Below are 27,096 nucleotides of genomic sequence, written 5' to 3'. Positions count from 1 at the left end.
AATGGGCAACAAATGCTGGGCCTTGCCAGCGATGCCCACATCTCATGAAAGAATCAAAAAAAAGCATCTTTCACTTTGTCAGGATGTCAAGTGCATTGCGGCCAATGAAGTGATGTTGAAGTCTTGGCCACTGTTGTATCGTAGGAAACACAGCTTCCAATTTTTTGCGCACAGGAAGCAATGAGGAAAGGACTGGATTTTTTTTCAGTAGTGTCGGTTGAAGGGTCAATGTTGCCGAGGAGTTGCCGTGGTCTTCTTCATTTCTGTTGTGCGCACCTGGGAGAACGGATGTGGGCCCACGAGGCTTAACAGCCCGTCTGGAAGATGGCGCCTCCGACAGTGCAGCACTCCCTCAGTACCGCACAGGGGTGGCGTCAGCAGGTGGACTATGTGCTCAAGCCCCTCATTTGAAATTTGAACCCGCTCACGGCTGACCAGAGGCGAAAGAGAGAGGGCTGCCCGCTGAGCTGGGGATGCTCGATGGCTCTGGGTGCTTATATTCGAAAATCGTCTCGTGCTCAGTTAAGTACGGTAGGGACTTTCCAAGTTAAGTCTCTGCCAACTTCCTCTTCGGCAGTGGCCGAGAGTGAATAAAAAAAAAACCTCAGTCAGACTGTGCACAGACACCTACCCTCAGCACCAGAGTGAAGTCTTCAGTGCAAAGCGCTGCAAACTAGTGGAATTTGTGTTGACAAAGGCTCCAAAATGTCAGTCGACGAACAGCAGAACTCTTTGTTGAACACCTCACAGCAGGATTTGATCAGTAATTCCAATGTGGAAGCCAGGACCACGGTTACAGGGCAGAGGTAAGATCAGCGCACCAACGATTCTTATTTTAAAACTCGTGCCGGTGAGGAAATAAAGAGGCTTTTTTTTTACCCTGTCAACAATCGAGTGGGTCTTTGATTGCTGTGAGAAGATTGGAGTCTGTGAGGGCCCTGGGGATGTTACAGGGTAAGATTCTGCCGTATCTTGTCAGGAATTATCTTTCTCCTTAACGCATTCTTGGGGTGTCGGGCATCGCTGGCCGGGCTGGCATTCCGTTGCCCATTCCTAACTGCCCCTTGAGGAGGCGGTGGTGAGCTGCCTTCGTGAGCCGCTGCAGCCCATGTGGTGTAGGTGCACCCACGGCGCTGTTAGGGAGGGAGTTCCAGCATTTTGACCCGGGGACAGTGAAGGAACAGCCAAAGTATTTCCAAGTCAGGGTGGTGTGTTGTGCTCAGAAGGTTAAGACACCAAGAACGCCTGCCCTCTCGGGTAGATGTAAAAGGTAGATGTACGGGCACCCATCAAAGAGGAACAGGGGAATTCTCCCCAGCGTCCTGGTCAATATCTATCCCTCGATCAACATCACGCACACACACAACAAAAAAAACAACCTGGACGTTATTACATTACTGCTTGTGGGATCTTGCTGTGCGCAATTTAGTGGGTGCGTTCCCTACGTTACAACAGTTAACTGCACTTCAAAAGTGCTTCATTTTCAGTAAAGCGCTTGCGGACAAACTGGGATCATGAAAAGAGCCACAGGAATGCAAAGCCCCTCTTTGTCTATAATATCAAAGTGCACTGGAAATCGTTCAAGGTGCGTGCCAGGTTCTGGGATGAAAAGGCAGTTTCCTTGAGGTGGTTCAGTGGCCACCCAGTGTCCACTGAGAGTCTTTATGCAAAACAACCCATTCTATCTGTTTAAAGTTAGAAGATGGAACCTAACAGCAGGTCGGTCAGGATCTGAAAAGCGTGAAGCGGGATCTGAGCTCGAAAGGCTTTTTTTTTTGAAAATTTGAGCTTTTTTTTTCTTCTGTTTTAAATTTCGGAGTCCTCCGTGACCCAGCCTCTCTGCTTTCAGATCTTTTGTCTGTTCCTTAGAAGCTAGATCTCCATTCTCTTTCCCTTTTGTACAACATCAAACCAGCAATGTTGAAAAGAAAGATCTACTTGTGTCTTGGCCAACCACCTCCCCACCTCTCAGTTTTATGGTTTGCAAGTTTAAGCAGGATGTTCAACTTCACACACACACACACACACACACACTGGGACCACACAGACTCCGATCCACACACCCACACCCACACACACACACACACAGGGACCACACAGACTCCGATCCACACACCCACACCCACACACACACACACACACAGGGACCACACAGACTCCGATCCACACACACCCACACACACACACACACACACACAGGGACCACACAGATTCCAATCCACACACACCCACACACACACACACACACAGGGACCACACAGACTCCGATCCACACACACCCACACACACACACCCACACACAGGGACCACACAGACTCCGATCCACACACCCACACCCACACACACACACACACACACAGGGACCACACAGACTCCGATCCACACACACACACACACACACACAGGGACCACACAGATTCCGATCCACACACACCCACACACACACACACACACACACCCACACACAGGGACCACACAGACTCCGATCCACACACACACACACACACACACACAGTCACAATCCCTCCACCAGAGGTCACTAATGAGCTGTGAGGACCTGCTTATGCCTGTTCTAACCTGTTTAACCAGGCTGATCTTATTGATCTGAGAACATCTTCATTTCCTCAAACATACCCCCTTCCTCTTGACCCCTAGAGATGTATTTTTCACTTGTGACCCAGGGCAGTGAGTGTCAATACAAAAAATGGGGCATTGCAAAGTGAATTCAGTGCTGCGCTTACCTAATATACACACACGCACACGGACATACACACTCACAGACCACACACATGGACACGCACACACTCACAGACCCACACACATGGACACGCACACACTCACAGACCCACACAGATGGACACGCACACACTCACAGACCCACACACATGGACATGCACACACTCACAGACCCACACAGATGGACACGCACACACTCACAGACCACACACATGGACACGCACACACTCACAGACCACACACATGGACACACACACACTCACAGACCACACACATGGACACGCACACACTCACAGACCACACACATAGACACACACACACTCACAGACCACACACATGGACACACACACACTCACAGACCCACAAGATGGACACACACACCCTCACAGACCCAAACACACAGGCACGCATACACGTACAGACCCACGCAAATGGACAGGTGCACTTGTATGCACATACAGGCACACATATACACATATGGCACACACAACCACAGACTCCCCCAATCAGCAGAAACAATCTCTCAGCACCCACAGGAAACGCAGCTGCCATTTTTACACAGGATGCGAGGTCCTACTAAGAGCGCTGTGGTAGTGGTCAGGGTATCTGTTTTACTGATGTTGGTTAAGCAATAAATATTGAGCAGGAAACTGGGGAGAACGTACCTACTCTGGCTGTGAGTGTTACCTCCTGAGAGAAAGAAAACAAAAAGGGTTTCTTGCAATGACCTTGAATCGCTTCAGTTACTCTTTGGTATGCAGACCAGTGGAAGTTTCCAGAGTTCCTGACTGTGATTACTTTACTTTCAGATAGGAGGGGATTTCCATGTTATGGCTCAATTTTCAATAACATTCTTAGGAAAATAAACCTGAGTCATTAGCACAACCAGAAACTCCCTCATATGTCTCCATGCAGCTCCCTGAACATGTCCCAGTCCAGAAACACCTCAAATTAACAATTCTCATTCTCCTGTCGAGGTAGCTCATGGTTTCCCCCTCCACATGATAGCCCCTGGATCTCTCTGTAACTTCCCCTAGCCTACAGCTCTCTGAGAGCTCTAACTGGCCATTGGCCCTTGTCACCACATTAATACCCATGTAAAAAGTCACCTGAAATGACACAGGGAGGATGATAGTTTAAACTGATACACAAGACATTAAAATGCAGTGATCATTACCCCTTGTTACCACAGTGACCATTGCCCTTTGTTTCCAGATCATTACCCCTTGTTACCACAGTGACCATTGCCTCTTGTTTCCAGATCATTACCCCTTGTTACCACAGTGACCATTGCCCCTTGTTACCACAGTGACCATTGCCCCTTGTTTCCAGACCATTACCCCTTGTTACCACAGTGACTATTGCCCCTTGTTACCACAGTGACCATTGCCCCTTGTTAGCACGGTGACTATTGCCCCTTGTTACCACAGTGACCATTACCCCTTGTTAGCACAGTGACTATTGCCCCTTGTTACCACAGTGACCATTACCCCTTGTTACCACAGTGACTATTGCCCCTTGTTACCACAGTGACCATTGCCTCTTGTTACCAGTGACCATAACCCCTTGTTTCCAGACCATTACCCCTTGTTAGCACAGTGACTATTGCCCCTTGTCACCACAGTGACCATTGCCCCTTGTTACCAGTGACCATAACCCCTTGTTTCCAGACCATTGCCCCTTGTTACCACAGTGATTATTGCCCCTTGTTACCACAGTGACCATTACCCCTTGTTTCCAGACCATTACCCCTTGTTACCACAGTGACCATTGCCCCTTGTTAGCACAGTGACCATTACCCCTTGTTACCACAGTGACTATTGCCCCTTGTTACCACAGTGACCATTACCCCTTGTTTCCAGACCATTGCCCCTTGTTACCACAGTGACCATTACCCCTTGTTAGCACAGTGACCATTACCCCTTGTTTCCAGACCATTACCCCTTGTTACCACAGTGACCATTACCCCTTGTTAGCACAGTGACCATTGCCCTTTGTTACCACAGTGACCATTACCCCTTGTTAGCACAGTGACTATTGCCCCTTGTTACCACAGTGACCATTACCCCTTGTTAGCACAGTGACTATTGCCCCTTGTTACCACAGTGACCATTACCCCTTGTTAGCACAGTGACCATTGCCCCTTGTTACCACAGTGACTATTGCCCCTTGTTATCACAGTGACCATTACCCCTTGTTAGCACAGTGACCATTGCCCCTTGTTACCACAGTGACCATTACCCCTTGTTAGCACAGTGACTATTGCCCCTTGTTACCACAGTGACCATTACCCCTTGTTAGCACAGTGACCATTGCCCCTTGTTACCACAGTGACTATTGCCCCTTGTTATCACAGTGACCATTACCCCTTGTTAGCACAGTGACCATTGCCCCTTGTGAGCACAGTGACCATTACCCCTTGTTATCACAGTGACAATTACCCCTTGTTAGCACAGTGACCATTGCCCCTTGTGAGCACAGTGACCATTACCCCTTGTTAGCACAGTGACCATTGCCCCTTGTTAGCACTAACTGTTTGGAGGATTCCTTGAAACTTTCTGGACCCTGTGTGACTCTCAATGGGGTCCACAAAACTTGAATCCTAGAAATACAATGTAAATTGGTCAAAGTCTCAGATAATTCACAAACTGAGTTAACTAAATATATTTGGAATAAATTGTTAATCTCATTCATAATGATCATAAACCTATCAAATTGTCATTAAAAAACCCATCTGGTTCACTTAACGCCCTTTAGGGAAGGAAATCTGCCTACAAGTGACTCCAGACCCACAGCACAGACTCTTAACTGCCCTCTGAAATGGCCTAGCAAGCCACAGTGGTGGCTTACCACCACCTGCTCAAGGGCCATTAAGGATGGTCAATAAATGCTGGCCTCACATTCCAAGAACAAATATAATAAAAACAGTCCTGGAAGCAATACGGAGAACAGTCAAGAGGCTGATGGCTAGTGTTAGGTGATTGAATTATAAGGAAAGGTTAGGAGGTTAAAAAACAAGAGGGGATCTTAATAGGGCCACCAGCCTTGCAAGATTGTCCTGATCTCTTGGAATGGTGGATTCATCTCCAGGACACCACTAGGAGCAACTCAAAGGAGCATTAAAAGCAATTATTTCATCTTAGCGGTTACAAAATTGTTGGAGATGGTGGGGAAGGGGTGGGAGAGCAGGAAAGGTTGTTTGGGCGACAATCAGCAGGTGATGGCAAATCTGTTGACTTTCCAATTTGCTGTGGGAAGAATGGGAATGTGGGGTGGGCAGCTGGGGGTGGAAGATTATGTAATGAAAGGTCAAGGAATACATCCAGCCAGAGTTTGGCAAGCCTTTCGACCTCAGGCAGCATTACAATATTTCTCCATTTGACTTGTCCGCTCTATATTTCAGCAGCAGGAAGTGCTCTCGAAGCCTCATTTGGGGTGGAGTGACTGTGTTGGCGGCCATGCTCATTGCTGGGCAAGTTGTCAGCGTCATGTTCTTGCTGAAGCAACAGGACAAGATAACGGACCTGCAGAAGACAACTGAACGAATTGAAAACAAGTACTCATCAAGCCGGAGCCCAGCCAGTACGTACATCTTCCTCCCTTTCAGTTCAATTGTTTGGATTAAAGCCCAAATAAATCTGAGTCCCCCTCAAGGCAGAACAACGTCACATCAGCCAAACAGCGAGTTGATTGGAAGCAAACTGTTGTATAATTTATATTCCAGAGTTATGCAGAGATGACACTAGTTTCTAAGCGCGCAGCGTATTTACAGCGTTTTAGCCAATACTTTAAAACCTCTCTCAGCTCTCGGCTGTGCTAGCTCTTGCTACAGTTTGTTTACTTTCCTCTGAGTCAACACCCAGGCTTAACCAATCAAGCACAGCGAGCATCAATAGCAAATAGACTCACAAAATCAAACACCGAATAATCGAACACTGCACAAACAAAGTTACCGAGAGTAATCTGATGCAAAGCTGAATCAAAACCAACCTCTACAACATGAAAGATTCCCAAGTTGGATTTAAAGAAGAACCCCCCAGGTGCTTTCTTGGGGAGCTCCCCTTTATGGCACGTACAGTTAACTGGAGAGACCAGGGAAGCCGGGGAGTTGTTCACCTTAGAGCAGAGAAGGTTAAGAAGAGATTTAATGGAGGCGCCCAAAATGATGACTGGTTTTGATAGAGAATGTAGGAGAAATTGTTTCCCTTGGAAAGTGCTTTGTTGTTACATAGTTACCCAGTATATACAGCACAGAAACAGGACATTCAGCCCAAAGGTTCCCTGCTGATGTCTCTGCTGTACACAAGCCTCTTCACACCATTCTTCATCCAGCCACATCAACATATCCTTCCATTTCTTTTGCCCTCATGTGCTTATCTAATTTTCCCTTAAATGCGTCTATGCTATTGGGCCTCAATCACTCCACATAGTATTGAGCTCCACATTCACTCTACTCCCTGGGTCAAGAATGGTCTCCTGACTTCTCTATTGGCTTTAACAGTGACTTTCTTATATTTATGACACCCAGTTTTACTGGCGAGTAGAACCAATGATGCCTACCCTATCAACACTTTCGTAATCTTAAATAGCTCTATCAGGTGACTCCACAGCTTTCCCAGCCTGGTAACCGATGGTCATAGGTTTAAAACAATTGGCAAAATAACCAGAGAGAAAATAAGGTGCAAATGTTTCACACTTTTAAGGCCCAGCAGATGGCAAATGCTGAGCTGCTCAAATCCCAGAGGGAAACCTGAAACAAACGCCACAACTGTTTTGCAATTTGTATTTTGATTTCGAGATGTGTGCCCTGAATTCAGTGGTAATAAATCCACTGAGTCTTAAAGAGTTTTTTTTTACAAAACTAAAACATTTATTAATAAAAGAAATAATTTTTAGGCACATACATAAGTCTATAAATTAGAACAACAAGGAACAAAGAAAAGTACAGCACAGGAACAGGACCTTTGGCCCTTCAAGCCTGCGCCGATCATATTGCCCGTCAACTAAAACATTTTGCACTTCCGGGGTTTGTATCCCTCTATTCCCATCCTATTCATGTACTTCTCAAGCTGCCTCTTAAACACTACTATCGTACCTGCTTCCACCACCTCCTCTGGCAGCGAATTCCAGACACTCACTACCCTCTGCGTAAAAAACTTGCCCCGCACATCTCCTCTAAAGTTTTCTCCTCTCACCTTAAATCTATGTCCCCTAGTAATTGACTCTTCAACCCTGGGAAAAAGCTTCTGACTATCTACTCTGTCCATGCCACTCATAATTTTGTAAACTTCTATCAAGTCGCCCCTCAATCTCTGTCGCTCTAGTGAGAACAATCCGAGTTTCTCCAACCTCTCCTCATATCTAATAACCTCCAGACCAGGCAGCATCCTGGTAAACCTCCTCTGCGCCCTCTCCAATGCCTCCATATCCTTCTGGTAATGTGGTGACCAGAATTGCACGCAATATTCCAAGTGTGGCCTAACCAAGGTTCTTTTCAGCTACAGCATGATTTCCCAGCTTTTATACTCAATACCCCTGCCAATGAAGGCAAGCATGCCATACGCCTTCCTGACTACCTTATCCACCTGCGTTGCCACTTTCAGTGACCTGTGGACCTGTACACCCAGATCCCTCTGCCCGTCGATGCATTTAAAGGTTCTGCCATTTAATGTATAATTCCTGCCTATATTAGACCTTCCAAAATGCATTACCTTGCATTTGTCCAGATTAAACTCCATCTGCCATTTCTCCGCCCAAGTCTCCAACCGATCTATATCCCGTTGTATCCTTTGACAATCCTCTTCACTATCTGCAACTCCTCCAACCTTAGTGTCGTCTGCAAACTTACTAATTAGCCCAGTTACATTTTCCTCCAAATCATTTATGTACACCACAAACAGCAAAGGTCCCAGCACTGATCCCTGCGGAACTCCACTAGTCACAGCTCTCCATTCAGAAAAGCACCCTTCCACCGCTACCCTCTGTCTTCTATGACCAAGCCAATTCTGTATCCATCCTGCCAGCTCATCTCTGATCCCGTGCGACTTTACCTTCTGTACCAGTCTGCCATGAGGGACACTGTCAAAGACCTTACTGAAATCCATGTATATAACATCCACTGCCCTTCCATCATCGATCATCTTTGTCACTTCCTCGAAAAACTCATTCAAGTTAGTGAGACACGACCTCTCCTTCACAAAACCATGCTGCCTCTCACTAATACGCCCATTTGCTTCCAAATAGTAGTAAATCCTGTCATGAAGAATCTTCTCCAATAATTTCCCTACCACTGACGTAAAGCTCACCGGCCTGTAATTTCCTGGATTATCCCTGCTACCCTTCTTAAACAATGGGACTACATTGGCCATTCTCCAGTCCTCTGGGACCTCACCCGTAGCCAGTGGGGATACAAAGATTTCTGTCAAGGCCCCTTACTACTATCATCCTACTATGATAACTCCTAGCTCCCCTAATTAATCTGACTCCCAGTTGCCCCTCCGTTAAGGCAACAGTAAAAACAAAATAGATTTTAACAGGCCCAGGAAAAGCACATGATACCTTGGACAGGGATATTCACAATGAGTTCTCTTAGCTTTGGTTCCTATAGGCAGCAGCTTGGTACATAGAGGCTGGAGGATTTTCACACTCATTAGATCCTAGAATGCCTTCTTCCCTTAAACATAACCTCATCTCCTTTATACATGTTTCTCCCTTTTTAATGTAAATCCCATTGTTTCAATATGTCTTTGGACTTTACCTTTCTAATAAAAAAACTCTTTCAATTTTATCAGTAAGCTTTGGGAAAAATAAACACACTGTTTGGCTTCTTCTGGTTAAGTGTAAAATTTCACCCTCTCTTTGAAATTCACGACTACTCTGGTTTATCTCAAAATGCAAATTTTCCTTTTACGCCTCACACTCTAAAACTTCAGCCATGTTTCCTTATTTAGCATTTCAAACCTAGCTTCTCTTCTGATACATCAAAGCCTTCAGACCAGCTGTCTTTAATTCCATTAAGACCCCCCCCCCCACCCTACAATGCACACACACACACACATGCACACACAGACACTATCCAGACCCCATTATTCCTACTTTACAATGAATCCCAATAACCTTATAAAATGATTACATTTTCATGAATCACACAAGGGGTGGTATGGCTTGGAACATGTTGCCTGAAAAGGCGGTGGAGTCAGATTATGTAAGAAGCTTTACAAGGCACATGGACATTGAAGAGGACTAAGCTGCAAGGTTATGGGGGTAATACTGGGCTTGGGACTAAATTGGATAGCTCTTACACTGACTGAATGGACCAAATGGCCACCCTCTGCTGTAGGATTTTATGATTCGATAATTAGGTGGAGGAGTAGAGCATTCGGCTTCTTGAGCCTGTTCCATCATTTAATTAGATCATGGCGGATCTGTATCTTAACATCAATCACCTTAGTTTCATCACCTATAACACTCTTGTGTAACCAAAGTCTTCACAGTGGGGACCTCAGACTCAGAAGTGGTATATGTGCATTTTTCAGCCACGGCCTTCCCGAACCACGAATAGGCCGCACGAAAATGATGTGGGGTCCAGAAGGGAAAGGCAAGAAAGAAAATGAAGTTCAGTGTTTCACAACCTGCTTCACACCTCTACTGGGAGAGGAAAATTTGCCTCCATGCCTTCCTTTCACGTTGTCAATGCGATGCACTAATAAAAATGTCATTACCTTTTATTTCTTCAGGGCCTAGACCAATAATGCATTTCCGACCCATGATGATGGATATGCCCATTGCATACATTGACCCAAAGATGGAAAATCCAAAGGTAATTTACAGCAAAGCAAGGAAAAGCAAGCACTTGAACTTAAGCAAATGGATGAATAAAAATGAAACTCAATCAACACCACCAAAAAACACATTTAGCGGCTAGTCATCTGAGTTACTATTTTTTGATCTTGCTGTGCATAATAACAGTGGCTGTTGCATTTGGCTGACATGATTACAGTGACTGATCTTCAATACAAACACATTAGGGATAGAGCTGCTCTCAGAATGGGACAAAGTGTTACACAAATAGAAGGTCCCTGAAATTGGGTTGCTATCTCAACAGGCCCCTGCCCTAAGTCCTTCCGGGAGCTTGGTGGAGTCAAAGGAACCATGTACCAGTGTCAGTGATAGGTTGGGGGTGGGGGGTCAGTGGTGGAGCCAGCAGAGGGAAAATTCATCATTTTAAGGTCACCCAATGTCATTCTGGAGGACCTTCTACAGTTACCTCCCTTCGTCTCCTCCTCTCGCCCCCCTCCCCAACACCACCATTCTCAGACTCTGTATTCAGCCTGTAGGCCTATGAGGCTTTCTGGCTCTGTTTTCCAACTGGGGTCAGTCAGCAATGTCCACCCACCACTCCCACCCCCCCCCACCCCACCCCCCCAAATTCCTAGCTCAGTCCTCCTCCCCGCCAAGTGAGCCTCCCCTCCCCTCCCCCACACCAATGGAGCAAACCAAGCCCCACCTCTGGTGAGGCCCACAGCTGTCCTTGTCCCTCAGCCGGGAACTCTGTAAGGTCGGCGTGGTATCACCTGCTATCATGCGCTGGATCCCAGCAGGTTTGGGATCTGCACTCCCCAAGATTGGTGGGGGGGCGGGGTAGGGCGTTTGAAATGGTTCCTCTATTTTGCTACGATATTACCGCCGCATAGCTTCTCCCAGAGGGCGGCTGGGCGGCTGCCCCCTGCCCCCGCGCAAGCGCGAAATAGGGCCCGGTGACATCAGACCAGCGCTACAAGGCGGCCACGCCAGCCTCTCCAATGGGTGGAAGGCCCACGGGGGCGCAGGAATCAGAAGCCTGCCCGCCATTTTGAAACGACTAACTGACGAGCTCGTTGGGCTTGTCAACAACCCAATTGTCTGGCGATTTTTCCTGTTGCCCGCTGCATCTTTCAGACACCAGATGTGGGAAACGTCTGGGATGTGTTTTGCAGCAGCTAATGGTGGGGGGTGGCACGAGGGCGGAAGATAAGGGCCTGGGCACCAGGACCCGTGGCTGAACCCAAGCAGCAGGTGCTGCTGGTGAAGGTGGCAGTCAGCTCCTGCAAGCTTTTTTTAATCTTATTTTTTTGAGCATTCAGTTAAAAAAAGAGACAGGTTGAGAATAGCAGTGGGTGGGTGGGTGGGTGGGTGGGAGGGGGAGAGTTGCCTCTGAATTTGTAGCTGTAAACGGCTTCCTGTTTGTGGTCTACCCCCCCTCTGCTGCCTGACGCCCCGGCCTACAATCCCGATTGGGAATGGACCCCCCCCTAGCCCCCAACCACCCTTCCCGCTGCTAATTGGCCCCCTTCCCACTGGGCAGCCACCAATTGGCCATGCGAAGCTTGATTCGACAAGCTGAGACGGCGGGTAGGAGCAAGCGGGTGACTCGGGCCAGGTTTTACGGCCAGGCTGTGGTGGATCTCGCCGCGGGCGTTAGGCAGGCAGGGCCGGGAAAACCCCCCGCCTCAGCTTTCCGTTCCCTCGCGCTGCCGAGAAACGTAAGATCCAGCCCATGCACTGCACAGCGTCCCCTCCAATTCTCCGTCCAATCTGCATCAAAACCTCCCCCACCTGTTGAAACAGCGATCGAGGAGTGGGAGGCATCGGCTGTGGTTTCTTCAGCTGAGAGCAGGAGATCTAATCTCGCCCGTTTGGAGCTCCCCCACCCATTTTCGGGTTAATTCTGTCCTGTGTTTATTTCGGGCTGGGCCTTCAGATCATGGCCGCCTACACCTAGAGGGAAAGAGAGACAGAGCTTGCATTCGCACAGAACCTTTCACTGCCAGCAAAGGCTTAAACAGGGAACAACACTTGCTCATCTTCAACAGAGGCCGTGGGGCCATTTCAACCCACCTCAGGGGGCAGTCGGTGGGGTGGTGCGGAGGGCCTGTGTTCAACACCTCACCCGGCAGAGTGCAGCGCTTCCTCGGTACTAGCACTGTGAGCATCAGCCTAGCTTTTACGTTTCAATCTCTGGAGTATTCGGGACTTGAACCCACGGCCTGCTGACCCAGAGGCAAGAAAGTTACCCCGCTGGGAGCTGGTATATCCTTCCTGAGATGCGGTGGCCCAGAACTGAATGCAACAGAGCAGGCAGGGACCAGACCGAGACAAATTGTGCGGTGAATGTCGATTTGAGGGCAGTTTTTAAAGGTCACGACCTGTAAAATACATAATCATTTGTCTTTGTGATTATTTCTCCACAGGCTCCAAAACCCACTCCCGCCAAACCCATGACTTTGCTGGAAAAAGTGCAGGAGCTGCTGGAGGTATCGTTGGAGGAGATTTTTGGAAGCTATTGTGGGATCGCGGAATGATACAGAACAGGAGGAGGCCATTCGGCCACTCACGCTCATGCCAGCTCCTTGAAAGAGAGCTATCCAAGTTGTCCCACTCCACCACCTCCGACCCACAGCCCTGCAATTCTTTTCTTTTCAAATATTTATCCAATTCCCTTTGAAAGTTTATTATTAAAGTTGCTTCCACCACCCTGTCCGGCAGCAAGTTCCAGATCACAACTCCCCGCGTGAGAAAAAAAAAACCTCCTCATTTCCCCTCTGGTTCCTTCACCAATTAACTTCAACCTGTAACCTCTGGTTACTGACCCAGCTTCAAGTGGGGACTGTTTCTCCCTATTTAACTCTCTCAAAACCAGTCGTAATTTTGAACACCTCCATTAAATCTCACCTTAACCTTTCTCGGCTCTAAGGAGAACCATCCCGGCCTCTCCAGCCTCACCCCATAATGGAAGCTCCACGTCCCTGGTATCGATCTAACAAATCCTCTCCACCCCTTCTCCAAGGCCTTTGACATCCTTCCCAAAGTGTGGCATTCGGAATTGGAGGCGATACTCCGGGCTGGGGGGGCTGGGTCAGTGATTTATGAGGGGTTTATGAAAGCGACTTCAAGAGGCTAAACTTGCAGGGCCGCGGGTAAGGGATGGGCAGCGGGTGCAGGACGAATAGGACAGCTCTTTCAAAGGGCTGGCACAGGCACAATGGGACGAATGGCCCTGCAGCACCAACGTGTTTCCATATTGTGACCTAGGTGTAGAAAAAAAATGGCCCAAAAGGCATCGGGAGGCCTTGGATCATTCGCACAAATTTCGCAACCGCGCAGTAAGATGGAACTTCAGGCCGTTTGAATTTTGCAACACAAATTTGGGCAGGAGGGTTAACGTAGTTGGGCAGTGACTGCGCCTTTGGTGGAACGGTTGACCAGTTATGACAATCTTGTCGATTTTTCCATGGCAGAAAGAGAACACAACCAAGAACATTCCAGAATTCAACAGCACCTTCCCGACCAACCTCAAGCTGCTGAGGGACAGCATGTCGGAATCCGATTGGCAGGTTAGTGTCGAGTCCTGCTCTGTCACAGAGAGTTACATCGAATTTACGCCACAGATAAAGGCCATTTGGCCCAACTGATCCACGCCAGTGTTAACGCTCCACACGAGCAATCTCCCACCTCACCCTATCAACGTAACCTTCTAAATCCTTTCTCCCCCCTTGCCTCTTACTGGCTTCCCCTGAAATGCATCAGTGCTATTCGCCTCAACCACTGCCTGTGGTAGCAAGTCCCACATTCTTCCCCACGCACTGAGTCACAAAGTTCCTCCTGAATTCCTTCTTGGATTTATTAGTAAGTGTCTTCCATTGATTATCTCTATAGTTTTGGATTCCCCCCCAACATAGGAACCGGAACTCAGGCTAGTTCTGCTATTCAGTGATATCATGGCTGATTTGTACCTTAACTTCATCCACCTACCTTGATCCATAGCTCCTTAATACCCATGGCTAGCAAAGATTTAACACTGTCAGATTGTAAAATGAAGAATTGAGCTGGCATCTACTGCTTTTCCTGTGGGAGAGACTGCTATATTTTCACCAGGAGGAATTGGAAACATCTTCTCTACTTCTACCCTTTCAAAGTCATTCCTAAGTTTAAAGTTTGAGGAAACTTTTACCTTCAGTGTTTGAGCTTGATATGAGAGATGCTTCAATCCTTAACAAGTAGAATAAGTCTAATTCTCTCGCTTAAAGCGAACCCACAATCCAGTTCAAAGGATAAGAGCAAAATACTGCAGATGCTGGAAATCTGAAATAAAAATAGAAAATGCTGGAAAAAAAACTCAGCAGGTCTGGCAGCGTCCACGGAGAGAGAAACAGAGTTAACGTTTCGAGTCTGTGTGACTTAAGAACTTCTTCAGATGCTCTGGGGAAGGGTCATACGGACTGGAAATGTTAACTCTGTTTGTCCCTCCGCAGATGCTGCCAGACCTGCTGAGTTTTTCCAGCATTTTCCCTTTTTAATCCAATTCGGAGGACCTGTTCCAAGTCCTTAGATGCTGACCGTGTGATATAACTTCTGTTTGCAGGACTTTAAAACTTGGCTCAAGAACTGGCTTCTCTTTCAACTCGTACAGGAGAAGAAGGAGGCAGTCCCAACAACCAGTGCACCCCAACCCCAACCTGAGCCCCAACCCCAACCCAGTGGTACGTATCTGTCATATATTTCATGATTGGCACCACCTTCAACATTCACTCCCTCCACCACCGACGCACAGTGGCAGCAGTGTGTGTACCATCGACAAAATGCACTGCAGCAACTCACCAAGGCTCCTTCGACAGCACCTTCCAAACCCGCGACCTCTACTACCTAGAAGGATAAGGGCAGCAGACACATGGGGATGGCACCACTTGCAAGTTCCCCCCCCCTCTCAAGTCACACGCCATCCTGACTTGGAACTATATCGCTGTTTCTTCACAGTCGCTGAGCCAAATCCTGGAACACCATCCCTAACAGCACTGCGGGTGTACCTACACCACACAGGCTGCTGCAGTTCAAGAAGGCGGCTCACCACCACCTTCTCGAGGGGCAATTAGGAATGGGCAGCCAATGCTGACCTAACCAGTGATGTTCCCATCCCGTGAAAGAATAAATAAAATATTTTATTCCTCTTTCTCGACCATGTTCTGCCCACCCCCACCCTCTCCCTCTCTCTCTCTTTTTCACCTCTTGTCTTGGAGTAATCCCAGGGAGCTGGCTCACCTTCAGTGTGCAGAGAGAAAAAAAGAAAGGACTTGCATTAACGTAGCACCTTTCACATCCTCAGGACATTCCAAAGTGTGTCGATGAACCTCTTCTGAAGTGCAATCACTGTTGTTATGTAGGCAAGCGAGGTAACCAATTTGTGCTCAGCAAACTCCCACAAACAGAAAGCGAGATCAGTGAGCATCTTAAAGGAGGACGTAAAGAGGTGCACAGGATTAGGGAGGGAATTCCAGGGCTAAAGCCCAAGGCAGCTGAAGACACAGCTGCCAACGACGGATCGGATAAAGTTACGGATGTGCATGAGGCCTGGATTGGAAGAGGGCAGATAACTCGGAGGGTTGTAAGGCTGAGATTTCAGTGAGGCTATGGAGGGATTTAAAAACAGGGGTAAGAATTTTAAAATTGGGGCCAGACCAGGCACCAATGTAGATGAGCAACGATAAGGGACGATGGGTATAACAGGCAAATCACATCAGCACCAACCTGCCCCCTACAACTGGTGACAAATGTCTCATTGTAATTTTACTACACGTTTGAAACCTCTGCATTATTTATGTTTGCAACAGGGAGAAGGATTTATTCAAGCATAGCCATGAAGCCAATGATGGTCGACCTGCCAAAGGCATCTGATACTAAGGAGACCAAATCTCCCGATGGTGTGCCTGAATCAAAAGGTAACTATGGCAACTAATATTTAATCCATAGCAAATGCGGGATCGGAAAGGGCCAGTGTGGTTCAGAGTTTGGGTGTCAGCGAAACAGTGAGACAAGCCCACGAGAGCACAGAGTGAAACTGGATGAAGAAGCTCTTCACTCACACACCTACACATTGTCTAGAACAGCAGAATCAGACGCCACCCCCATGCTTAAAGGGATAAAACTCAAAACAAATTCATAGAAACCATGTTGGACCCAGTTTTAACTCCATGTAAGTGAGTAGGTCTGAGTTGATTCACTAATGACAATCCAACAGCTTGATAGTCACTTTTACTGATATCACTATTTCATTTCAGTATCATATTTTTGAACTGAACTCCAACATTCAGACTGCTGTGGTGGCGCTGCTGAGATTAGTTGTCCAAACCTCTGGATTATGAGTCCAGTAATCCAATCACTGTGTTGTATTTATCTTACAATCCTGCAAACATATTAACAGTGGTGCAGGAAAGCAAATTAACCATTTGATATCCTCCTGCAGTCCATGTACTCTACCCCATCACAGACCCTACCTACTCATTTCATCTTCTCCCACAGCCAACATACACTCTGCCCTATCATAGACTCTACCCACTCATTGGCCAGAATTTTCCAGCCCCTCATCCTGGCGGGATCTTCCGGTCGGGCTGATGTGAACAAAGATTTCAATGGCTCGCTGGCCCCACCCAGAGGAACCTGCTGTGGGGTAGGGGTGGGGGTAGGGCTGGAAAATTCCAACCATTGAATCTCTGCTCACAGACCATGTACAGTCTGCCCCAACATAGACTCTACCCTCTCAATCAATCTCTGCCCACGTACCATGTACAGTCTGCCCCAACATAGACTCTGCCCTCTCAATCAATCTCTGCCCACAGACCATGTACAGTCTGCCCCAACATAGACTCTACCCAGTCAATCAATCTCTGCCCACAGACCATGTACAGTCTGCCCCAACATAGACTCTACCCTCTCAATCAATCTCTGCCCACATACCATGTACAGTCTGCCCCAACATAGACTCTACCCTCTCAATCAATCTCTGCCCACGTACCATGTACAGTCTGCCCCAACATAGACTCTACCCAGTCAATCAAAACCCCAACATAGACTCTACCCTCTCAATCAATCTCTGCTCACAGACCATGTACTGTCTGCCCCAACATAGACTCTACCCAGTCAATCAATCTCTGCCCACAGACCATGTACAGTCTGCCCCAACATAGACTCTACCCAGTCAATCAATCTCTGCCCACAAGACCATGTACAGTCTACCCCAACATAGACTCTACCCAGTCAATCAAAACCCCAACATAGACTCTACCCTCTCAATCAATCTCTGCTCACAGACCATGTACTGTCTGCCCCAACATAGACTCTACCCAGTCAATCAATCTCTGCCCACAGACCATGTACAGTCTGCCTCAACATAGACTCTACCCAGTCAATCAATCTCTGCCCACAAGACCATGTACAGTCTACCCCAACATAGACTCTACCCAGTCAATCAAAACCCCAACATAGACTCTACCCTCTCAATCAATCTCTGCTCACAGACCATGTACTGTCTGCCCCAACATAGACTCTACCCAGTCAATCAATCTCTGCTCACAGACCATGTACAGTCTACCCCAACATAGACTCTACCCAGTCAATCAAAACCCCAACATAGACTCTACCCAGTCAATCAAAACCCCAACATAGACTCTACCCAGTCAATCAAAACCCCAACATAGACTCTACCCAGTCAATCAAAACCCCAACATAGACTCTACCCAGTCAATCAAAACCCCAACATAGATTCTACCCAGTCAATCAAAACCCCAACATAGACTCTACCCAGTCAATCAAAACCCCAACATAGACTCTACCCAGTCAATCAAAACCCCAACATAGACTCTACCCAGTCAATCAAAACCCCAACATAGACTCTACCCAGTCAATCAAAACCCCAACATAGACTCTACCCAGTCAATCAAAACCCCAACATAGACTCTACCCAGTCAATCAAAACCCCAACATAGACTCTACCCAGTCAATCAAAACCCCAACATAGACTCTACCCAGTCAATCAAAACCCCAACATAGACTCTACCCAGTCAATCAAAACCCCAACATAGACTCTACCCAGTCAATCAAAACCCCAACATAGACGCTACCCAGTCAATCAATCTCTGCCCACATACCATGTACAGTTTGCTCTATCATAGACTCTATCCAGTCATTTACTCTCCTGGAAAAAAAAGTTCTATATCAATGTTCCCTGTTACCCAGAAAGAAAAATTATAAAATATTAATTAATCTTGCATTTCCATTGTTCAACGCTGGACTCCTGTTAGTGAATCATGCACCTGAAGATTTGCTGTAAGCTCATTTCATAACTGATGTGAGTGAGGGGAGACTTTAGCTCAGTGTAGCCCAGAGCTATTTGAGACTGAACTCACTGAGTCTCAATGTTGATGAATTCAAGACTGATCTGCTTATTCCAATGCACAGTCACAATCCAAAGGAACTTGAGGTCAACATCAGGAATGTTTTAGAATGCTGTACCTTTGAGTCTTTAAGGCATAGGTTTTCACCTACGCATCTTCTCAAGAAGGAGCTCTTAATTTTTTTTGTTATACCACTGGAGACTTGCTCAATGCCCCTTTCACTTTCACTGTGGATGTTGGGATACAGCCTCTCTTTCCTGATCCCTCAGAATAACCTGGTCCCTTCTCTTACTGGAGAACACGCAGTCAGTGGAGTTACAAATCCCAGCTCCAGTAACGTCTCCCCATTACACGTGCCTTGAATGAAGACCCAGAGGCATCAGTTTTAATGAGGGGAAGCAACAACAATAAAGCGCATTTATATAGTGCCTTTAACATAGTAAAACACCCCAATGTGCTTCACAGGAGTGATTGACACTGAGAGCCACATAAGGAGATATCGGGACAAGCTTGGTCAAAGAGGTAGCTTTTAAGAACAAAGTGAGGTAGGGAAGTGCAGAGGTTTTAGCGAGGAAATTCCAGAGTTTAGGGCCTAGGCAACTGAAGGAACGGCTGCCACTGAAATCAAGGGTGCGCAAGAGGTTAAAAGGAGAGGAACGCAGAGAGCTTAGAGGGTTTGGTAGGGCTAGAGGAAGTGATAGAGATGGGGAGAAGGAAGAGGCCACGGAGGGATTTGGGGAAAACCCAGAAGGCAGGCTACAAGCAGAGGACCTTGGGATGTGAAAAGCATCATTACGATGTCAATCATTACCTTCCCTTGTCCAGTGCTCAAAGTCGACACCGACTGTCAGAGGCACCGCAAGGAAAGCAAGGTTGTTCCTGGAGCCTTCCGCCCCAGCTGTGATGAGAAGGGCAACTATGAGGTGAAGCAATGTTGGTCAAGCACAGGATATTGTTGGTGCACTTACCCGAATGGAACTAAGATTGAAGGAACAGACACTCGCCACCAATTAAACTGCAAACGTATGTTTTAGTTTTCTTAATCTACTTGACAGAAGTGTTTTTAAAAAAAATCCCCCTTTCATAAGGAACAAATCCTCGGAGCAGTCCATGCCTGATTTCGGCAAGACCTGGACAACATTCAGGTTTGGGCTGCAAAGTGGGAAGTAACATTCACGCCACACAAGGGCCAGGCAATGACCGTCTCCAACAAGAGCGAGAATCCAACCATCTCTCCTTGACATTCAGTGGCATTACCATTGCAGAGTCCCACACCATCAACATCCTAGGAGTTGCCAATAACCTCAATCCGAACTGGTACAGCCACATAAATACTGTGGCAACAAGAGTGGGTAAGAGGCTGGGGAATCCTGCGGCGAGTAACTCACCTCCTGATTCCCCAAAGCCTGTCCCACCATCTACAAGACACAAATCAGGAGTGTGATAGAATACTCTCCAGTTGCCTGGATGAGTGCAGCTCCAACAACACTCAAGAAGTTCGACAGCAACCAGGACAAAGCAGCCCGCTTGACTGGCACCACATCCATCACCTTGAAGATTCACACCCTCCACCACTGATGCACAGTGGCAGCAGTGTGTACCATCTACGAAATGCACTGCAGCAACTTGTCAAGCCTCCTTCGACAGCACCTTCCATACCCTCGACTGCTATCACCGTCGACAGCACCTTCCAAACCCGCGACTGCTACCACCTAGAAGGACAAGGGCAGAAGATGCATGGGAATGCCACCACCTGCAAGTTTCCCTTCCAGCCACATACCACCCTGAATTGGAACTATATCGCTGTTCCTTCAACTGTCATTAGGTCAAAAACTGGGAACTCCCTCCCTAACAGCACTGTGGGTGTACCTACACCACATGGACTGCAGCGGTTCAAGAAGGCAGCTCACCACCACCTTCTCAAGGGCAGTTAGGGATGGGCAATAAACATTGGCCTTGCCAGTGATTCTCATATCCCATGAATGAATAAAATTAAGTATAGGAATGGGATTTGACCATTCAGCCCCTCAAGACTGTCCCAACATTCAATAAGACTCAATGACCTGTACCTCAACCCCATTTTTCTGCTTTTGCTCCATATTCCTTGATGGCATTATCTTCAAAGGAATCTATCAGGTTTGAATGATCCAATTGATCCCCAACATCCACAACCTTTTCAGGGCAGAGAGGCTTCCAGTTACCCTTTCTTTCCATTTCTCCCTTACCCTTTTCCATTAACCTTTATGTGAAGTTCTTCCTGATTTCACTTCTAAATGGCTCTTGCTCTCATTTTAAGATCAGGTTCCCTTGTATTTGATGGCACCCACTGCTCCCCACATCCCCACACCCCAACCACCCTACCATCAGAATAAAGAGTTTGTCTGTCCTTACCCTAACAAATCATTTTAAACACCTCAATACAATTACCCCTCAGGGAAAGACTAATGCAGCCAAGCCCAGTGACAGGCTAGCACAAGGCCCATGCTTTGGAACCTTCTAGAAGGATTCACCTAACAGGGATCAGGAGTTAAAACAAAGGTCAATTAGAGCTAACACCTCCCCAAATTCAGCAACAGCCATAGCAACCAAAACAGCACATCTTGAGGACGGCTTTTAGAATGATTTGGACTCTTGGCTAGAATTGGCTTTTCAATTCTTCAATGTTTGTCTTCGTGTCTCTGAATTACATTACCACTGTACAGCATTCTGTAACCTTGCAAAGCAGACTTGCCTGCAGAGATTCAAGGGTGGAGCTACTGTCCACTTGTGTTACGTCCGATAGATTGTAGAATTGTTTGACATTACAACACTCTGCCCTCCAGATTAGGAAGGACTTTTGCACTTGTGCATGCACTACCCTAGTGAAGTAAGGAATGAGGAACAACCTGTTCAATGAATTACACCTACCCATCTCAAAGCCCATGTACAAGCTATAATAAACTCATCCATTTATTATCCTTCCGCAGCCCACGTATACTCTACCCCTTTGTGGATTCTACCCACCCACCTATGTTCCTGAGGAAAAATTCTATATAAATGTCTTTTAAGGATGGAAACAGGTCATTCAGCCCAATGGGTCCATGTGGTGTTTATGCTCCTCCTGCTGACCAGCCTCCCACCTTCTCTCCTTCACGCTTGAGCTCATCCAAACTCTGCTGCCTGTAACCTAATTCGCATTAAGTCCTGTTCACCAGCTACCCCTGCGCTCGCTGATCTACATTAGTTCCCAGTTCAACAATGCCTTGATTTTAAAACTCATGCTAATCTACGCGACCTCCCCTTGCCATTTAACCCTGGAGGGTGGGAGTGTAGATGGTGAAGCGTTCGCAGATAGGGGGAGGAACTGTTCGGCTGACTACGGCAATATTGCTAATGTGCTCACAAAAAAGATTTATGATTCATGTTTCGATGGAAATTACAAAGATGGTCCAAATTGAACGTCAAAGAGGGCAGTTTCTGTCAGCCGTGGCTCAGTGAGTAACCCTCGTGCCTCTGAATTACGGGGTTGCGTGTTCCACGCCCTGGGACTTGAGCACAGTCGCCAGGCTGACACTCTCGGTGTTGGAGGCACTTTATTATCTGCTCTCTGAGCTGAATGTAAAAAGCCCTGTGGGCAATATTTTGAGGAAGGGCAGAGCAGTTATATCTGGCATCACAGCCAATATTTATCTGTCAATCAGCATCACCTAAACCAGATAGTTGGTCATTATCCCTTTGGCGGCTCACCGCCACCTTCTCCAGGGCAATTAGGGATGGGCAGTAGAAATGCTAGCCAGCGACACTCATGTCCCGTGAAAGAATAATTAAAGAAAACGCCCAATACAACTTGTCTGCGTACAGAATCCAGAAGAAACCGATATTAAAAACATAGTTGAAATGTCAAAATTTTGGGAATCATTTTCAAACTCACGTAAACTCTTTCTCTTTCATTTCAGCACATTAAGAATGAGGATGGACTCATGATGGGAAGACAAGCACAATCTGACTGGCTTCGCTCCATAATTAAGTCATACATTAATTGCAACTACTGATTTTTATTAACCTTGGGTATGATCGCTAACTGTTGAGAGCTGACTCCTTATCTGGCTATTGTAATTCCCACTCTTGTTAAAGATTTGTCCGCACTGATTACCTTTTTAAACAGAGAAACAAGTTGCCCTCATCTCTGACGTTTCTTGTGCTGCTCCCCCCGAAAAAAGGAAATTCCATGGGGATATTCTGTTCCCATTCCCCGGGAGGTGGGGGGGAGAGTGGCAAAACTGTACAGCATTCCCCTCCAAGGCTTGTTCCGATCTCTCACCAGAGTTACAACAGGAGGCCGGGAGAGCAGCATCTCCTGAATTTCAGGGCCTCCTTAAAAAAAAAAAATTAGCATTTTTAAGCCTGTAAATGGTTTCATTGAGACATGACGACACCTGAATACTAAAATGCCACACAGGCATGATTCAGTCATGGGAATCCCAAAGGAATATAGACTGGTACAAGGGAACATAAATAACTGGACACTGGAACACTGGGATTAATAGTAGAGTTCTGGTAATTCACAGCACCTGAAAGGGAACCAAACTGGACCATCGATTGAAGATTGGGCCCCTTCTTTGGGGCCTGTTCCGATGATGGCTCCCAACTGTCATATAAACCTTTTAGATACCGACCTGCCCATTAATCACACGCCCCACCTTGATTTGAATCTAAAACCTCCGTTCCTTCATTTGTACTGGGTCGTGACCCTAAAACATCCCACCTCCCGTCCCCACCTCCCCTGCTTCCGCCCCCACCCCACCCCCCACCCTCACCAACCCAGCCAACTGCAGAGCGGAAGGACTATTGCGCTTTTGCAATTTGTTTATTGAAGTGAAGTGATTTTGACCCCATCCCAATATTTTGTGGTTCAAGGTTTGAGCCAGTTATAGTGGTACCAGTTTATATTCCCAAGGCGTACTTTACCACACCTTACAGAAGCATCATATTGTGCCTGGTTATTGATCACTTTGTTTGAAGCTAGCATTGCCTTATGAAAAAATAATATTTCCTCCTGAGCTTTTTATTTGCTACTCAATGGTGATTGCTAACTGTAGATGGGGAAAATTATTTGCAATAAAGGGAGGGAATTTTATTCTTGTGTTTTATTTTGTCAATAGAAGTGCCTATATCTGGCTGACAGAAATCTTAAGCCTCAGCCCAGTTCATGGGGCCTAGCAACAAGGCCTCAATCCAATAACAAGCCCTCATATTATGAGCAGTGAATAGGAAAGGTTTATTGCAGGGTTGCCAAATCTCCAGGACTGTCCTGGAGCCTCCAAAAATTAAAGATTAATTGCCAGGACACATCTGGATGAGAAAAATTATAGTCACATTTCAAAATAATTCTGCGTGTCATTATTTTTCATTTGTTGGTTGAAGTGGAGAAGGGATAATGAGCCTGGTTGACTGACACTCGAGCGTCTTCCAATCTGGTAGCTATGAGCCTGGTTTTCTAATGGTCGGGGGGAGGAGATAGACATGTTGGGCAACCAATGATGGCAGTGTGTGGGTGGGGCAGCTGGAGGAGGGGGGTCATGTGATGAACTCGCCAGGAATATGTTTGACCAGAGTTGGCAACTAAAGTCTAGTCTCTGTTTGTCTTTTTTCTGGTTCTTTTACATACACAAGTTTAAGGAAACTACCCTTGTTTAGTGAAGAAAGATGACCTCTTATAGGCCATGAAAATAAAGACTTGACAAAACCTTCTCGATTTTTCTATTCTCCAATGAATCACATGTGTGCTATAAAAAAAGAACAGAAATAGTGAAAATCAGACTCTCAGGAAACCGTTGGTATAAAGGGCTAGTTTCACCTGGTGTCTACCACATGCTAATCCTTAACCGCTCAGGAAATCAGTCATGAGGTAGAAACATCATGCTTTGCCAGTCTCTTGTGACAGCTAAGCAGAAGAGAAAAAAATATAAAATGTGTAATTTCTATCCTCAAACTCATCGAATCCCCCATTGCAGAAGGAGAATGGTGAACTGCTGCACTATAGCCAATCAAGTTATGGAATGACAGTGAGATCTCAACCTTGACTAGGCTCAAGGTCTCCCTTCAAGAACCGTACAGCACTGAGTGAGGCCATTCGGCTCATTGTGCCTGGTGCTGGCTGTTTGAAGGTGCCAATTGATCCCACTACCTTCTGCTCTTTTACCTATATTCTTGCCATTGTTTCCATTTTCACGTTTGTATATCCAATTTCCTTTTGAAGTTTACTCTATAAAATGGGACAGGCAATAAGGTTGGTAGACAAGGGAAGGTGGTAACAGTAGGGACTGCTGGTGGTTCGATGATGCACCTTGTATCGGGGAGATTAGGGCTCTGGCATCTTTCATTAATAGTCTGAAAAATATAAAGGGTGCAGTTCAGATGTTTAAGAAGAACTTGCCAAACGCAACAGATTTATAATAGAAAAGGGAAGTTGATTTTGCAAGTCTTTGCAAAGAGATTCAAAGCCGTTCATGCAGAAATTCTGAGCCTTCTGCTTGGGGCTTTGAGTAGCTTTCATGCTGAGGCTGTCCTATCTATGATTGGCGCATTAGAATGAATTTGTGAGAACCTCGAGGAGAAATCTGTGACTATTTACCAGAGAGCGCACAGCACAGAAACAGGCCATCTGGCACAACAGTGGGGATGAGTGGTTAAAGATCAGGAATGTGGTGCCTGAGGGTGCGGTGGAGACAGGTTCAATCGAGGCATTCAGGAAGGAATTGGATTATTATCTGAAAAGGAAGGATGTGCAGGGTTATGGGGAGAAGATGGGACATTGGCGCTAGGTCAGTTGCTCACTCGGAGGGCTGGTGCAGACATGATGGGCCAAATGGCCTCCTTCTGCGCTGTAACAATTCTGTGATTCTGTGAACAGGTCCGTGCTGGTGTTGCTGCTCCATAAGAGCCTCCTCCCTCTTTACTTCATCTCACCCTATCAACCTACCCTTCTATTCCCTTCTCCCTCACGCAGTGAGGTAGAAGCTGAATCTCCTAAACCTGGAGCCGGCAGGCATGACAGGTGAGGGAATTTGGGATCCCTGCAGAACCAGGACACCAAGAACTAGAAGGCGAAACTGGCCTCAACCACCTGGGGCTTGGTAAGCAGGGAAGCTACCTCACCCTGTGTCCTTGCTGGAATCCTGCTGTGCGGTATTAGCAATGACACATTAATGGCTAAGATGAAAATCCTTAATCCTCCATTTGAATAAAATTTGTACATCTTTAATAAGGCCCTGGACAAACAAATTCCCTGCGGACAGATTAATATCCTTGACCATCAACTTTAACTCAGTCAAGGGTGGAAAACTCTTCTCTGTTCATTCCCCTTGATCCTCTCACATGCGAAATCTAAACCAATCAAATCCCCCGCTGGTGCTTGCCAGCGACAGCAGTGTTACTCTGTTAAACAACCTGATAAGGCGACAGGCTCCTCCTGGAGACCCGACGTTGTTGGTTTTTTAATCGAAATGGCGGGAGGTTAAGCCCTGAGCTGGATAATGGCTGCACTTGACATCAGGTGACCCAATTGGCCAATTTGCCACCTTTTGCAGGTCATATCGTGACTCCCATTGACATCTTGGCCTCAATGATAGGACGTCCCCATTGAACTGGGCGGGTTGGCAGGTTCCCAAACTCTTCTGTCAGCCTGCGATGGGCCTCGAGAATCATTGCTGCTTTTGAACAATATATATCGTTGCATATTTTTTTGCTTGGGTTTGAGTCAGAGCGCGTGGAAAAGGTTTCTGCAGTGTTTTTGCGTATCGGGCCACTTGATCATTTTTTGCTGATTTGCAATTGACATTAAAAAGATGTAGCTACTATTTTAATATCTTTGGCATTGACGAGTTTATAACCAGAACTTTTCTCAAAAGCAGGAGGCTTATCCTGGATTATTAATTCATTTTAGTTTGGGTTGGCACTTTTTTGCAACAGAGTTAACCAATCATCGCTGTGCCTGATGAAGTTTGTGTAGTTTTGCATTTTAAAGCTGTGTTGTTTTGAGATTTGCACATTATAATTAAGATTTGCTTCAATAAATGTTTTCCTGCGTGTAATTGGGTTGATGTTGGCGGGTAAGGTTAAGAAATAGGGACATTAGCCTAGAATGCAGGTTTATACAGGAATGACCATTACTGTCTCT

The 27,096-nt window shown here is 46.6% G+C and overlaps 1 protein-coding gene across 2 annotated transcripts; it reads left to right on the top strand.

Annotated features, from left to right (window-relative positions):
- Positions 1–580: 580 nt before the first annotated feature.
- LOC144686049 (H-2 class II histocompatibility antigen gamma chain-like) lies at positions 581–24,054 on the top strand. 2 transcript variants are annotated; one of them, XM_078551205.1, is made up of 9 exons: positions 581–806; positions 6,140–6,318; positions 10,473–10,555; positions 12,966–13,028; positions 14,013–14,108; positions 15,137–15,254; positions 16,380–16,487; positions 19,764–19,961; positions 22,874–24,054. In XM_078551205.1, the coding sequence occupies exons 1-9, from the start codon at positions 706–708 to the stop codon at positions 22,879–22,881; spliced, it is 954 nt and encodes a 317-aa protein (XP_078407331.1). In that variant the 5' UTR covers positions 581–705; the 3' UTR covers positions 22,882–24,054. The 2 variants fall into 2 exon arrangements, with proteins under 2 accessions (XP_078407331.1, XP_078407333.1); XM_078551207.1 differs by having other exon boundaries at positions 584–806; positions 6,143–6,318.
- The last annotated feature ends 3,042 nt before the right edge of the window (positions 24,055–27,096 follow it).

Source organism: Cetorhinus maximus, chromosome 10, assembly GCF_964194155.1.
Source record: "Cetorhinus maximus chromosome 10, sCetMax3.hap1.1, whole genome shotgun sequence".
Lineage (NCBI taxonomy): Eukaryota > Metazoa > Chordata > Chondrichthyes > Lamniformes > Cetorhinidae > Cetorhinus > Cetorhinus maximus.
The sequence above is the reverse complement of the archived record's forward strand: the minus strand, read 5'-3'. Positions and strand labels throughout refer to the sequence as shown.